General features: G+C 41.3%; 1 protein-coding gene across 2 annotated transcripts; it reads right to left on the bottom strand.

Annotated features, from left to right (window-relative positions):
* Positions 1-1,385: 1,385 nt before the first annotated feature.
* Positions 1,386-11,572, bottom strand: NIM1K (NIM1 serine/threonine protein kinase). 2 transcript variants are annotated; one of them, XM_086869975.1, is made up of 5 exons: positions 11,485-11,572; positions 10,951-11,333; positions 10,149-10,384; positions 4,201-4,469; positions 1,386-2,250 (listed from the first exon to the last, which is right to left on the bottom strand). In XM_086869975.1, exons 2-5 carry the CDS (start codon positions 11,019-11,021, stop codon positions 1,501-1,503), a joined length of 1,326 nt encoding a protein of 441 aa, XP_086726101.1. In that variant the 5' UTR covers positions 11,022-11,333; positions 11,485-11,572; the 3' UTR covers positions 1,386-1,500. The 2 variants fall into 2 exon arrangements, with proteins under 2 accessions (XP_086726101.1, XP_023800238.1); XM_023944470.2 differs by lacking the exons at positions 10,951-11,333; positions 11,485-11,572 and having other exon boundaries at positions 10,149-10,535.
* Positions 11,573-13,342: the final 1,770 nt, after the last annotated feature.

Here is a 13,342-nt window from a genome sequence, read left to right on the forward strand (position 1 = left end):
TGTTCCATTGCAAAAGGGGGAAAAAGAGTTTCTTAGGCTGGTGTAAAACAATTTTATCAGGGCCATGTTTCAAGATAACTTAAAATGCTTTTATAAGGAAAGTGTTTATAGTAGAGGAATTAATACCCACTTTATGAAATGGAATTAATTTTAATTACTGTTTTTAAAAAATTGATTGTTTTATTGTTTTATTACCCTCAGAAAACCTGTGAAGGAGGCATGGTTCTTGCTTTGTACACACCTGAACCCCCTGAGTCCAGTTTCCTATACGTGCCTTTTCATAGTTATTCTGTTCCTCATTTATATGAATTATTCCCTCTGAAGTGAAATGATAGACTCATCGATGTCATAACACATAAGGCACCCCACCTTTAAATGTGAAAGCACCAGCTGTGCCTGTGTACACCTTGTGTTTGGTATCTTACCTTAACTAAACTCATAGGTTCTACCTCCTAGCTTAGGCACATCAGCTGTCGCTGCTCAGAGAACAGCTGCCACACTTGTCCTTTGTACTGGAGTTGATGCTGTTGAAGATCTAAGCATAGAATAAGCAATTAAAGCTGAAAATCAGAGCATCTGCATTTTGGTGCAGATGCAGATGACAACTGGAGTTGTCAGCTTTTAACTTTCAAGTGTCAAGACGAGCTTTGTGTCAGCTTTGGTTGCCAAAGCAGGATGGCAGGAGTGAGGACAAGCCTGTAATGCTCAGCGAATATAAGCAGATTTTGCTGCTGCTTGCATTCAGCTACTGGTAACAAGAGCTAAGGCAAGAACTTAAAACCACATAGGTTTTGGAGTCTGCTTAAATCTATCTTTATTGGAGTGCAGCTGGAGTCCAAGCAGTTCCAGACTGGCAGAATTGTGCAAGCAGTGGAAGGCGTCAAAAGGGTAATTGATGGCAGCCCAACCAGTCAGGCACCCACACATGCAGGGTTAAAATACTGAATCCTGACTGGTCTTCTGGAATCATGACAAGTTGGGAACTGCAGGCAACAACAGCTTTGATGCTTCTTGGAAGAAGCTTTTTCAAAATTAACTTGTTTAATTTGATGAAGCTCAAAAGCAGAATTTGTAATGGTTTAGATTATGGTCGGTGTCTACTTGAATTTATTTCTCTGCAAAAACTGTCCCAGTTTGCAGTGTTGAGCTTAGTTGTGTTGAGCTGAGATACACCTTTTCAGAAGTTAGCTGTTACATGCCTGTGCAGAGTAACTCCCAAATTAAGTGCAGTAACATGGTGTTTATTGAAAGATCCCTCCACTCATGATCTTTTCAGTTACTGAGTTCTTGCACTGGCTATACCAAGTGTCTGGAGAATGGGTCAAACAAATGCACGAGAGCTCTGATTTGAGTGCTTCACTGTCAATTGAGAAATGCAAAGAAAATGAGGCCTTTCTGGTTTATTCAAAAATTACAAAAAAAAATGTAATGCTACAACTTAAGGATAAGTGAGTAATCCCCTTTGTCAAATGTGCTGAGCATAAAGCCTGCAGTGCAATTTTATAAAATAGAACACAGCTTGGATGTGTGCTTAATGCCACTGTAAGAAGTGATTCCGTTCCTTGAGTCGTCTTCTTTTGGATCTGGCTGGGACATGATAGGAACGGATTCAAGTGCCCTTTTCTTCTGTACTCTGTGCAACACAATTCTGTAGACTCCGGTTATGGAGCTGCGTGCATCTCTTCCCCGGTTGTTTTGAATGTGCTCTTCTGTGATTCCCAGATCTTCCAGAATATTTTTCACTTCAATTTCTTCTTCTCTGAGTGTACTGATTTCTGATAAATACTTTGGATCCAATTTAAATGTCTGTAAAGGTTTGGGGAACTGTATTCCTTGCATCCATTCACTGTTCATAATCAGTTTGACAGAGTATCGCTTGGTTGGTACTGGCTGAAGGACTCCTTTTATCAGTTTCTGGCAATTTTCTGAGAGGCAGGGAGGCAAAGTGTATGTCCCTTCAAGAATGCACTTTTTCAGTTTGCCTACAGTATCTGCCCGGAATGGCATGCTACCTGTCATCATGAAGTACAGGAGGATTCCCAGTGCCCAGATGTCTACATAGATGCCGATATAGTTTTCATCTCGGAAGAGTTCAGGAGCAGCGTAAGGAGGAGAGCCACAGAAAGTTTTTAAAGTTTCATCTCTTTTACTTATTGTGCTGAATCCAAAGTCTCCCACCTTAACACAGGTGTTGCTGGCATAGAAGACGTTTTCTGCTTTCAGGTCCCGGTGGATGATATTATTGTCATGCTGTGGAAGGAGAGGAAAAGTTGTTGGTTTGTTCCCAGGACAGTTCTCAATGGCTACCTCTAATTGGTTAATTACCCTGAAGGAGAAAGCGAGTTATCTTGGGCAAATTCAGAAACTAGTATTGCAATTGGAAAAATATTAATCAAATTTAACTTAATTCTCCAAGGATACCAAAACAATTGAGTAGGGGGAGAAGAAGGATGCTGGGATTTTTTAAGCACAGCACTCTCAACTTATTAATTAATAGCAACTATTTTCATGAAGCAAATGTGTGAGAGCAGTGTGGCTAATCCTACGAGACTAGATACCATGTGAAAAATCTGTATTTTTTTAGGGTTAACAGCCGTTTAGGGTTTTGCCATTACTGCATGTAACTTACAGATTTAAACATTTAGTTCACCAACTGAACATTTTCACAGATAAAGTAAGAAATTTGCTACCACTACATTCTGTGATCTAATGTCCTATGAGGAACTGGTGGTGCCAGGAGAAAAGGACCAGAGAGTTGGACCTCATAGAGCTACATGATGCAGGAAACCAAGTTTAGTGGTGTTCTAGTTTTAGAAACCTGTAATACATAAACCATAACTTCTACTTTTTTTCTTTGGAAATGCCAGTAGTAGCTAAGGACTCAAACTGAATTTGCTCTGCCTAGTCATGACATACTTGTCTTGATTAAGTTAGAGTTTAGCTTCTTTGGAATAAGGTAGAAGGAATGGATGAGCATTCTCTGTTTTATCCTTTGGAGTAACATTGCACAGTATCTGGAGGCTGTAAAGAAACCCTTTGGCATCCTATTTCAACTCTCATCAGTAATAGCCAGGGATCCTCTGTCCTTGTGCACTGGCATCAGGGAGATGGGATTTATGTAACCTGGATGTGATGGCTTAGCAAAAGTGAAATGTGCAGAAGTCTCTGTGTACAAATGAAGAGGTTGGGCCAGCTTGATAGTCTATGTTTAATTCTAAGAAATAGATGTGTAATTTTGAAATGTAAATTCAGTTCTTGTAGCTGCAGGGTGCCTGTCCTGTGGATAAAATGTTGAATCCACCACTTAAAGCATATGATCATTTCATCAAAATACATGAGAAATGCATGCTGTTTATATAAGCCAGGTGTAGTGCGAGATGCCGTCTCTAGATGTCTGACCTGAGAACACCCTTGCTTCTGACTTCGGCAGAAGCTATTACGTGGCAAGAAGGACAGGAGCCACCGGAGGGCAGCCTGAGCCAGTTTTAACGAATGTTGCTTCTCAGAATTGTAGAACAGTTCTCCCCGTTTTTATTTTTTTGAAGTCGCTGTAATTACTCTTCAAGGTTTAGAGAAGATGTACCAAAGTAGTTAATTGCTCTTTTTCTGCTGTGACAAGCTACTTTGGGCTCTACATAAATAGCATCACCCTAAGTGTATATACTGAAGACAAGGCAAGAAGTGACTTGTTGGGTGTTAACCTCACAGATTTGCATCGAAGTGGAACCAGGAGTTGACTGTCTTTAAGTGACGGACTCCCACATAAGCAAAGCAGATATTTGCAACACCTAACCAGCCTCTCTGGAAGCAGAAGAATCACCGATCCTGTGTTTTGAAACAGGGAGGGAATAAATGAAGCTTTGTTCACTGGTGCCCACAGCACATTAAAGCAAATACAACACTGGTGCTAAAAGGGTGATTCCACCCACCAGGTGTTTCCAGTTCAGTCTCCTCCCAAAAGCTGTCAAAAGAGAGGCAGTAACTTGAGGTGGACATGAAAATCCTTAGACACCTTTAACACAGCACTTCTATAGCTGTTTTGCTTTTCAGAAATGTGGGTCTGAAATTTTGGGTAACAGTAAATCTGTTGCTGAAACAACAGTCAGTTGTTTCAAACAACTGAAATAAAAGTCAAAAGAAATAGCCACAAAATGTGCTTAGAGTAGTGAGAGGCAGCATGCCTGTGTAAGAGCAACGTACCATGTGCTTCACAGCAGACACAATCTGGGAGAAGATTATTTTACACTCTGTTTCTAGCAGCTTTCCTTCTGTACTGATTTTAGTGAAGAGCTCCCCACCTCCTGCATATTCCATCACCAGGTGCAGTTTTGAGAGTGTCTCCACCACTTCATAGAGCCTGATGATATTTGGGTGGTGCAGCTTTTCCATGCTGGATATCTCACGAGACAGCAAACGTTGAGTCTTCCGGTCTAGCTTTGTCTTGTCCAAAATCTTAATTGCAACTTTCTCTGAGGAGAAAAACATTTTTTCCATGTTGTTAATGCAACAAAGTACAAATTGTAATACTATTTACATATAGTAATGCTTGGTTGTAGAAGTGCAATAAAATTTCACCTCATCAGTATAGACTAAGCTGCAGGGACCTACTGAGCCCTGCAATCTTTCATACAACCCCTGCTCCTTTCTGTCTGTGACATCCTACTCAGTGCTGGGGTAACTGAAGGCTGGTAGAGTATTCCAAGGGCTGATCAAATCATCTGCTGCCGTGGTGTGCTTTGCTGTGACAGGCTAATACGTATCTGAAGGCAGAGCAGCTGCTTTAGGTGTCCACTGCTGGTAGAGAAAGTCAGTGCTTTTGTTCTTAGCTCAGAGCTCCTCAGACGAGCCAGGTACTTGGACACTAATGGAGTTGCAAAATTCGTGTGCTTTTTTCCCTACCAGGCAGACAAGCTTGTGGGGAATTTAGAGGCTTTGGCTATTTTATTCTGAGCAGTGAAGTAGAGTAAGTCGCAGGGATCCTTAAGACAGCAAATCTAGCTGGCATATGCTGTTCTGGTAATGCAAAGCTGCTGTTAAGTCCTACATGTTTCTGAAAGCCTACATAGTGAAGCTAAGGCCACAAAACATACATATCTGCAGCCACACTACATTATCAGGGTAGCTCAGAGCAGCATGAATAGGTCAATCACAGTTGCCCTTATGTTCCTGTATTAGTCTGTAGGTTACGGCTTTTGTCTTTACTCTTCTGAATACAGCTGGTATTTGAAGGATTAGTCTAGTTAAAACAGGTTTATGGTGGCTTTGTACAACTTGTCAGGACAGCAAAATTTAAATGGATCACAGCAATAGAAGCAACTATTTTTTCCTGTGAAGAAGGGATTCTTGGTTGTTTGGGGTTTTTTTCCCTTCAAGACTATCTTAATCAAACAATCACATATTTCTTAATAATTGATCACTTTTAATAACTATTTCAGAAAAAAAATACTTCACTTGGTTTCTAGTAAATGGGAATGAATTAGAAAAAAGTATTGTTCCCTTGCTGTAGAAAGTGAGAAGAATGAGAAGGCTATTACATTTTTACACATGTTTAGATATAAAATCATTCAAGTCTTTACTGAATGTTATCAAATTTTAACTCAAGTTTAGTATTTCAACATACATAAGGGAATGTTAAGGATACTTATGCATGTGTCTGTACAGATCAAGAAAACTCCATGTTTGTTGTATTTAAATTTTTTTAGTATAATACATATATCAGTTGGTCTCCCTAGTGAAGTGCAGCAGATACTTGAAGCACAAGTGATTCTTGTGGTGGAAGGTGCTGAATTATCCCTTGATGTGCCTGTTTTCAGGAATCTGTGCTGAGCACAGGGCAGCTGTCCTGGCCACACTGCTTCTCTCTGAGCTGAGGGAGAGCCCCTGAGGGAAGCAGGTACCTCCTGTGTGCTGTGGAGGTGGGTGAACCAGGAGGAAATGCAGCTACTGGCAGTGATGCTGGCAGTGCTCTGACTGCTGACCTGGTGAAAGACCCTTGTTATGTTCATAGTGCATTGATCCCCTAAACCAAGAGGAAAATGCAGCAGCTTGCAGTAGATTATATTTGCACAACTAAATCCTTACAACTCTTCCAGTATTAACCATGTAATTTCATCATTACATCTACAGAATTTGGGGACATTTGGGCTTTAAAATAAAATCTTCAAGCTTTACTTTTTCCCTTTCATTTTGCTCTACTTTTCATCCTGGTCAGTTTCCCTGCAAGGTTTTAAAAGGAAAGAGGAGGGGGAAAAAAGGTTTAAAACTGAAGAGCCTGTCCTACTCAAACACCACCATAAATCAGGACCAAGCACCTTTAAATCAACATCATTGCATTTGCAAATGCATGACATGCAAAGAAACCCAGCCCACCTTGAGTGAAAAAATCTGACACCTTTCTTTTATTTTCTAAATTCTTCCTTTCTGCTTCCAAACAATGCTTGTTTTACAAATCCCCTATTACTCTTGCTTAGCAGCTGTGCTGAACAGAAGTACATTTTTAGCAGGCAGCTTATTTACCAAAATAATTACAAAAAGAGTTGAAAGATACTTTGATTGACTATATGCAGTGTATGAGGTTTGAAAAGTGCTAGGTGAAATCCTGGTAAGAGAAACTAGGAAAAAGTTGCAAAATAATTTCAGGAAGAAATGGTGTATGCTGTGATGGCAGAAGGAAAAAAAATACAACCAAAACCAAGTTAAAATTGCTTTAAAAATAAAGCAGAAACTGGGTGCCTGGACATTCCTGCTTTTGCAATTTATATCACATTAGCCAGATTTCTTACTAGCTATAAATTTTGGATGCTCTTAATTGCTTCTATTCAGCTGAGCTCTCACACTTCCTTTGTCAGCTGGCAGGCATGTAAAATAGAAGTTATACAGGGCTTAATAACATAACAGTCCTTAGCAAGAAAACTCCATGAATTTCTGGAGAAAATCTCTGCCAAAATTCAGGTTAATACAGTGGGCAAAACCCCTGAATAACACAACACACATAGAAACATATACCAGAAAAGAACCTCTAAGATCATGCAGTCCTACCTGTCAAGCCCATCACTAAACATTGTCCCTAAATGGTGCATCTACACATCTTTGAAGTATCTACAGGAATGGTGACTTCATCAGTTCACTGTGGAGCCCATTCCAAGGCCTGACCACCCCTGTGGTATAGAAATTTTTCCTAATATCTAACCTAAACCTCAACCTTTCCTGGCAGAATTAGAGGCCATTTCCTCTTATTCTGTCCTTTGCTACCTAGGAGAAGATGCCAACCTTCACCTGGCTACACCATCCTGTCAGGCAGTTATAGACTGAAAATGTCTCCCCTGAGCCTCCTTTTCTGCAAGCTAAACACCCCCCAGCTGCCTCAGCCGCTCCTCACAGCTCTTGTGCCTCAGTTCTGTTGACCTTCTCAGGACTCTCCAGCACTTCAAAGTCTCTCTTGTAGCGAAGAGTCCAAAACAAATGAAACACAGCACTCCAGGTGTGGCCTCACCAGTGCCCAGGACAGGGGGACAATCCCTGCCCTGTTCCTGCTGGCCACACTATTGCTGAGCCAGGCCAGGATGCCATTGGCCTTCTTGGCCACCTGGGCACAGCCTGGCTCATGTTCAGCTGCTGCCACCAGCACCCCCAGGTCCTTTCCAGCCACTCTGCCCCAGCCTGTGGCACTGCCTGGGGTTGGTGTGACGCAAGGGCAGGAGCCAGCACTGGGCCTTGTTGAACCTCACACCATTGGCCTCAGCCCATTGATCCAGCCTGTCCTGATCCCTCTGCAGAGCAACACTCACACCCAGTGTGTTGTCACCTGCAAACTAGCTGACATTGATTAGGCCTGGCCCGAATTCTGAGTCCTGTGGAGCTCCACTAGTGACTAGCCCCTATGGATATAACTCCATTCAGCACCACTCCCAAAGTCCAGCCAGCCAGCTTTTTATCCAGTGAAGAGTGCACCTGACCAAGGCATAGGACAGGGCATCCACATCATAGCACCAGAGATTTTTCTGTGTTTTCTAAACAACCAAGACAGCCCTTATGACGGAAACATGGTTCATTATCCAGTATGATCCTGAAGTAGTCTTTTCTCTCTCTCTCCCCCTCTCTCTCTCTCTCTCAATCATTAGTCTTGCTGCAACAGATAGCAAGGGCAACAAAAAAGCACATATATATAATTGTTACAAATGCTTATGTTAGTGAAAAAAAAAATTGTTTCCTCTTTTGATACAGGATCATACAGGAGAGAGACCATATTAAAACTTCAGTAACTGAAGAGCTGAACAGCTCTCTGACACATACACCACCCTCTACCACAGAGATCAGTACAGCATTAATGATGAAGCCTTTCATTTATACAATCAGATTTTATAAAAGACTTGCACTCATTAACACTGTGCAGGGACATCATTTCAATGCCAACACAACAATGTATATCTACTGCAAAAAACAGAATCCTCTTTGATGATGGTGAGTGTGTATACATGAATGCCTATGTGCATTCTGTTCTTCTGTCCATGTACTGTATTGTATTAACACAGATAAGCTCACAGGCAGAGATGAGCTGGAAAATATTTATCTTTCATTCTTCCTCATGACAGTGACAAACTTAGCGCTGATAAATCAACTCATTCTCCAGGGAACACTTTAACCAAAAAAATTACAAACAAACAAAAGAAAAATAATTTGAGAGATATCTGTTGAAAAAGAACCTTGTCCAGAAAAAGAAAAAGTACAGTTTTGGTTTTAGTATTTATTGTTTCCAAGCTTACTGAAGTTCATAATTTTTTAATCAGCTCTATTCATATACTAAAGCAACCTGTTTCCTGAGTAAGTTCAGCAAAGGGTTCATCCATATCAAAATTTTAACTGCCTTTCATTAGTATTCCCTGTGTTCCCAGTACAGAAGCAGCATTTCCTCCAACAGTAAGCACAAAACAGTTACCTTGGGAAGAAGAAGAAATACCACAGAAGAGAAAACAACTTGTGGGCCAAGTAGAACAAAGATGCTTTTCTGAATCAAACATAACCAAAAACTCAACACCCAGTTAAAGCAACCCTTGGGTGTTGGCAGGCTTAAATGTGAAAAATTAAGTACCATCAGTTCTCCACTTAGATTCCCAGTGCAACAACTGCTGCACCCAAGAGACAATTGTGAGCATTCACCCCTCTTAAATTTGGGCTGAAAGAAGTGATTAGAGAAAATAACAATAGATAATACAGTTTTGGGGCATATTTTGTTCTCTCTCCTCTAAGATGATGAAGGGAAGGGGAGTTAATCAAAATGAAAAGTAAAGACTATTAGAAGAAAAGCAAGATAGTAATGTACAAAGAAACAGAAAAACTTTGTCACCCTGATGGAAAACAACAACAATTTATATTATTGCCAGACAAAGGCAGAAGAAGAAACAGGACGGCTGATGACAAGTTCTTAATTATATCTATGACTGAAGTGTCCCCTAGTTACCTAGCCCTTGTAGTCCTTCCTAGAAGCAGCAGATAGGGTGCTTTGTAATTAAAACAAGAAAAATAACTGACAATTCAAACCAAACACCAGTTTGGCAATACCAGAGCTTGTTTCCCTGCACCTGTTCCTCCCATACCTCTAGCCCCATCCCAGATTTTTACAGTAAAGAACCATCAGCAAATGATTCAGTTAATTTGGCATAGCATTTGTCACCAGAATCACCATGACCAAATAAAACTTTTGTCCATACTAGTAAAATTTGTGATGAAACAAAGGAAGTCTTGCTACCTCTGGCTGCAGGCAGGAGGATGCCTAGCCCACTGTCCTGAGCATTCATCACCTGTATCCCTGCAGGCCAGGAGCTGGGGCAGGTTATAGGAGGGGAGGCCCAATACCACTTTTCAAATTGTGGAGTGTTTGAGACACAGGATAAGATGTGTTAACTCCATGAAGTGCAGCGATGAACTCCTCCTGTAACAGCTGCCATGTAGAGAAAATGTTTCTAGTTTCCTTAACACCTAATCCAACCCTAAGCTTTTATGTATGCCTATTAACTCAAAAGCATTAAAAATACACAGACACACAGATACAGAAACGCACACAATCTATATATGTACCTAAGGCTCATACAGCATATTTCTTCCCATTGGAAGCCATTTATATAGGTCATTCAGCATGCAATAATGCCTACCTTTGGTTAGGGAATGAATTCCAAGCTTCACTTGTGAGAAATTCCCACTTCCTATTTCTCCTCTGACTCGATAGAAGGCAATTCTCTTTCCCAGGGTTAATTCTTTCACCACTTTTTCATTATGAGACATATCCTGCATTAGCTTCTCAAATGGGGTCAGCCTATGCTGTTTTCCCTCTTCTCCTTCATGGCACTCCTGGTGCCCATCATCTTCTTTGCTGTCCTCATGATGCCACCTGGAACAGCGGTATTTTCCAAGACTTCCTTCATTCACATATCCTGTTGTCATAGTCTATAGGGTAATCACTTCCCCATTTAACAAGATGTCCTGATAAGTTTAAATTAAGTAATTCTGTATGAATATGCAATCCTGCACATTATGGACACTGTGGTAAATGCAGCAAAAGAAAAAATATAATAGTAGCAGTTTACAGAAAGTCCAAAGACTAGTTTGAAAAACTGTTCAAAACCAAATCTGGCACATCTACATATTGCATGTCTTGTTCAAAATCAGAGATAAATCTGGAAGCTGTATACATCCATTCCTCACTAGCAGAGTTAGTGTGTCAGGATCTTCAGCTGCAAGGTAAAAGAGGCTTTGCAATTAAAACTGCAAACTTTGTGCAAGAAAGTGGAAAAGTGCTCACTGTCTATGCTACATTTGACACATGCAAAATATTTGACACAAATATTCAGATTTTAGCTTGATCCTTTGAGAACTTGATAGATAAAGGTCAAACAGAAAGCTGATTAACTCCTCTGAATAAATCCAGATACTTCTAGCTAATTTTGAATAGCTGACCTTAAGAACGTAGTTCTCTTTGATTCTGGTAAAAGTCCAAAAGCTGACTGTAGGGATTGCCTTAAATTCATTCTTCAGCCTGTGAGCTTGTCACTGTGCCGTGGAAATGTCACTGTGTGTGGAAGCCTTGCTGTAAAAAGTATGCTGCCCCTCTGTTTCTTTCCCATGGTGTGTTCAACAAAGCAACTGATTCTGGAAGATGACAGGAAAAGCATAGTCTGTGCACCAGGCAAAAGAAATGCTGCGCCTCAGTGTCCCTGCAGTCACATGGCAGGACAATACAGGATTAAGTAACTGCAATGTCACGTTAACCCTCCTTTATTTAGATGAGCTTTCTTTAACGCCTTGAGCCTTCTCAAAATTTTGCCAGACGCGTGATGTTCCTGAGCAGACAGATGAAGAAAGTAATTAAAACCTTTATATAACAGCCATACGCTTCACTGAATGACAGCATGACCCATACCATTTCACCAGTTTAACTCTGGCAGCACAGACATAGAAGTACTTATCCTAAATACACAATCAAGCACTTACCTTTAAAGCAGCACACCATTTTTTTCTTCTTCGCCTTTCTCTTTTACCCTTGAAAGCCAGGAGTTGATCAGCAAGTGCTGATCATGCAGCTGCACGCCTGAGGGTGGTGAGCTGGGCACAAGAGAGAGCTGAGACAGCGCAGGCAGTGGCAGCGTTCACCTCCTCTGCTCTCATTCTGCAGCACACACCCGACTGATGGACACAGGAGACACCTGACTGCCAGGACAGATGCACCAGATTGAGGGGAGTGAATCAGACCAGTAACTCACTGCCTGAAGCTTAGGTAGACAGTCCCCTAAGGTGCCAGACTAGCAGAGCCCATGTGACATTTGCCAGGTGGAGCTGCCCTCTAAACCTCCCAGTCTCCTTCATGAGCAAGAGAAAGAGAGGTCAGAGGCATGACCTAAGGGCAAAGAAAAGGCAGCTGGTGATGGTTTCATTAAATGGGAACTGGATTGGCACACAAGCACTTGTCTGCTCCTTCAGAGAGGCCAAGGTGACTGACCCATGCTCTGGGACACTGCTCCCTGCCTTTAGACATGTTGAAGAAATTTTGCAAGTCACTTTACCTCTCTGTGCTGCAGCCACTTTGCTGACAGACAAAACTGCCCCAGGGTGAGGCAGAAAACCTGTGTTTCCCTCAGAGTCTGTGTCTCTCTGAACCAGGTATGCTTCTTACTGTGTGTGCAGCAAACTTAATAGCTGATGCAGTTTGTAACTGGAATGGAGGGAGAATTTATTACTTCTATAATGCCTTTGTTACTCATTTTGGCTCACTCATGTTTGAAGAAAAGGGCCATTTTCATGGTTGACAGAAACTTAAAATAATACATAATCGTATTATTCTCTGGATCTAAATAGAATGAAACCCCTGACAAATAAATATATGTGTACATATAGTTAATGGCCAAATCCTGATATTCTTATCAGGAAAGAAACCGAATGACGAATGAGAAAATTCTTCAGTATCCTCCCACCAAACCACTCTTTCTTAGCACCAAATGTTCCCCACAATTTTATTACTTTATTACTTGGAAGAAAATAATCTGTGTGGAAGGACACACCATCTCTGCGCAAACTGAAAAACCCAACCCCACACCTTACATTCTGTTTTTCCTCCATTTGGGAAAAGGATGATTTCTTTCAGGATTGCCTGAATTCTGGCCCACAAGTTTTCTGTTTTAACCCGTTTCACATCACAATCGTAGAAGTATTCTAGGTAATAAAAAACTCTTTATATGAAACTCGGCTGCATTTCATAATTTTAATGGTGCAAGTGGACACCATTAGTCCACTTCTGGATGGCAGAAGCCACTTGTCTGCTGTACAGTGCCACAGCAGTGGCAGAATTCTGGCCCCATTCTGCTCTTTGATCTTGAGAACAGCAGCACAGGTTGTCCATATGAAAAGGATGGAAACCTCCATAAGCAGTGTCAGGCGTGCCATGTACAAACTGTAAACTATCACTTTAACAAGTGTCTTTAGTTGGGCAGTGACATCCTCACCACCAAAGAATATCTGTAACTTATGGCTATAACCTCCAGAGTGCCAATTCTGCTCCTGCAAAAGAAGAAACACAGAACTACCACCATCTTCTCCAAAAATTATCAGTGCCCTTGCAGTTAATTGGCTGTACAGAAAAGGCTGACTGTGTAAGAAGGGTTTCCTTCAAACAGACTTGTGTAGACAAGCCCCTCCTGAACACATTCCATCAAGGCACAGAAGGCAGCTAGCCCAGTCCATGTGGATCACAGAGACAAACCATATGGAAATGCCAGAACCTTGTGGGGACAGAGGAGTCCAGAGAAAGGCAAAACTGCATTGAGGCATCAGCACATGGCTCTTCTTGAATTTGTTC

Source organism: Cyanistes caeruleus, chromosome Z (genome assembly GCF_971803275.1).
Source record: "Cyanistes caeruleus chromosome Z, bCyaCae1.hap1.1, whole genome shotgun sequence".
NCBI classification, from domain to species: domain Eukaryota; kingdom Metazoa; phylum Chordata; class Aves; order Passeriformes; family Paridae; genus Cyanistes; species Cyanistes caeruleus.

Bases quoted from the DNA above. Each gene is read 5' to 3' on its own strand.
- NIM1K (XM_086869975.1), bottom strand. From the start codon at position 11,021: ATGAATTTAAGGCAATCCCTACAGTCAGCTTTTGGACTTTTACCAGAA. The intron at 4,470-10,148 runs GTAGGCATTATT...TTTTCTCCTCAG, and splicing joins AATTCATTCCCTAACCAAAG to AGAAAGTTGCAATTAAGATT. The intron at 2,251-4,200 runs GTACGTTGCTCT...CTCCTTCCACAG, and splicing joins TGTCTGCTGTGAAGCACATG to CATGACAATAATATCATCCA.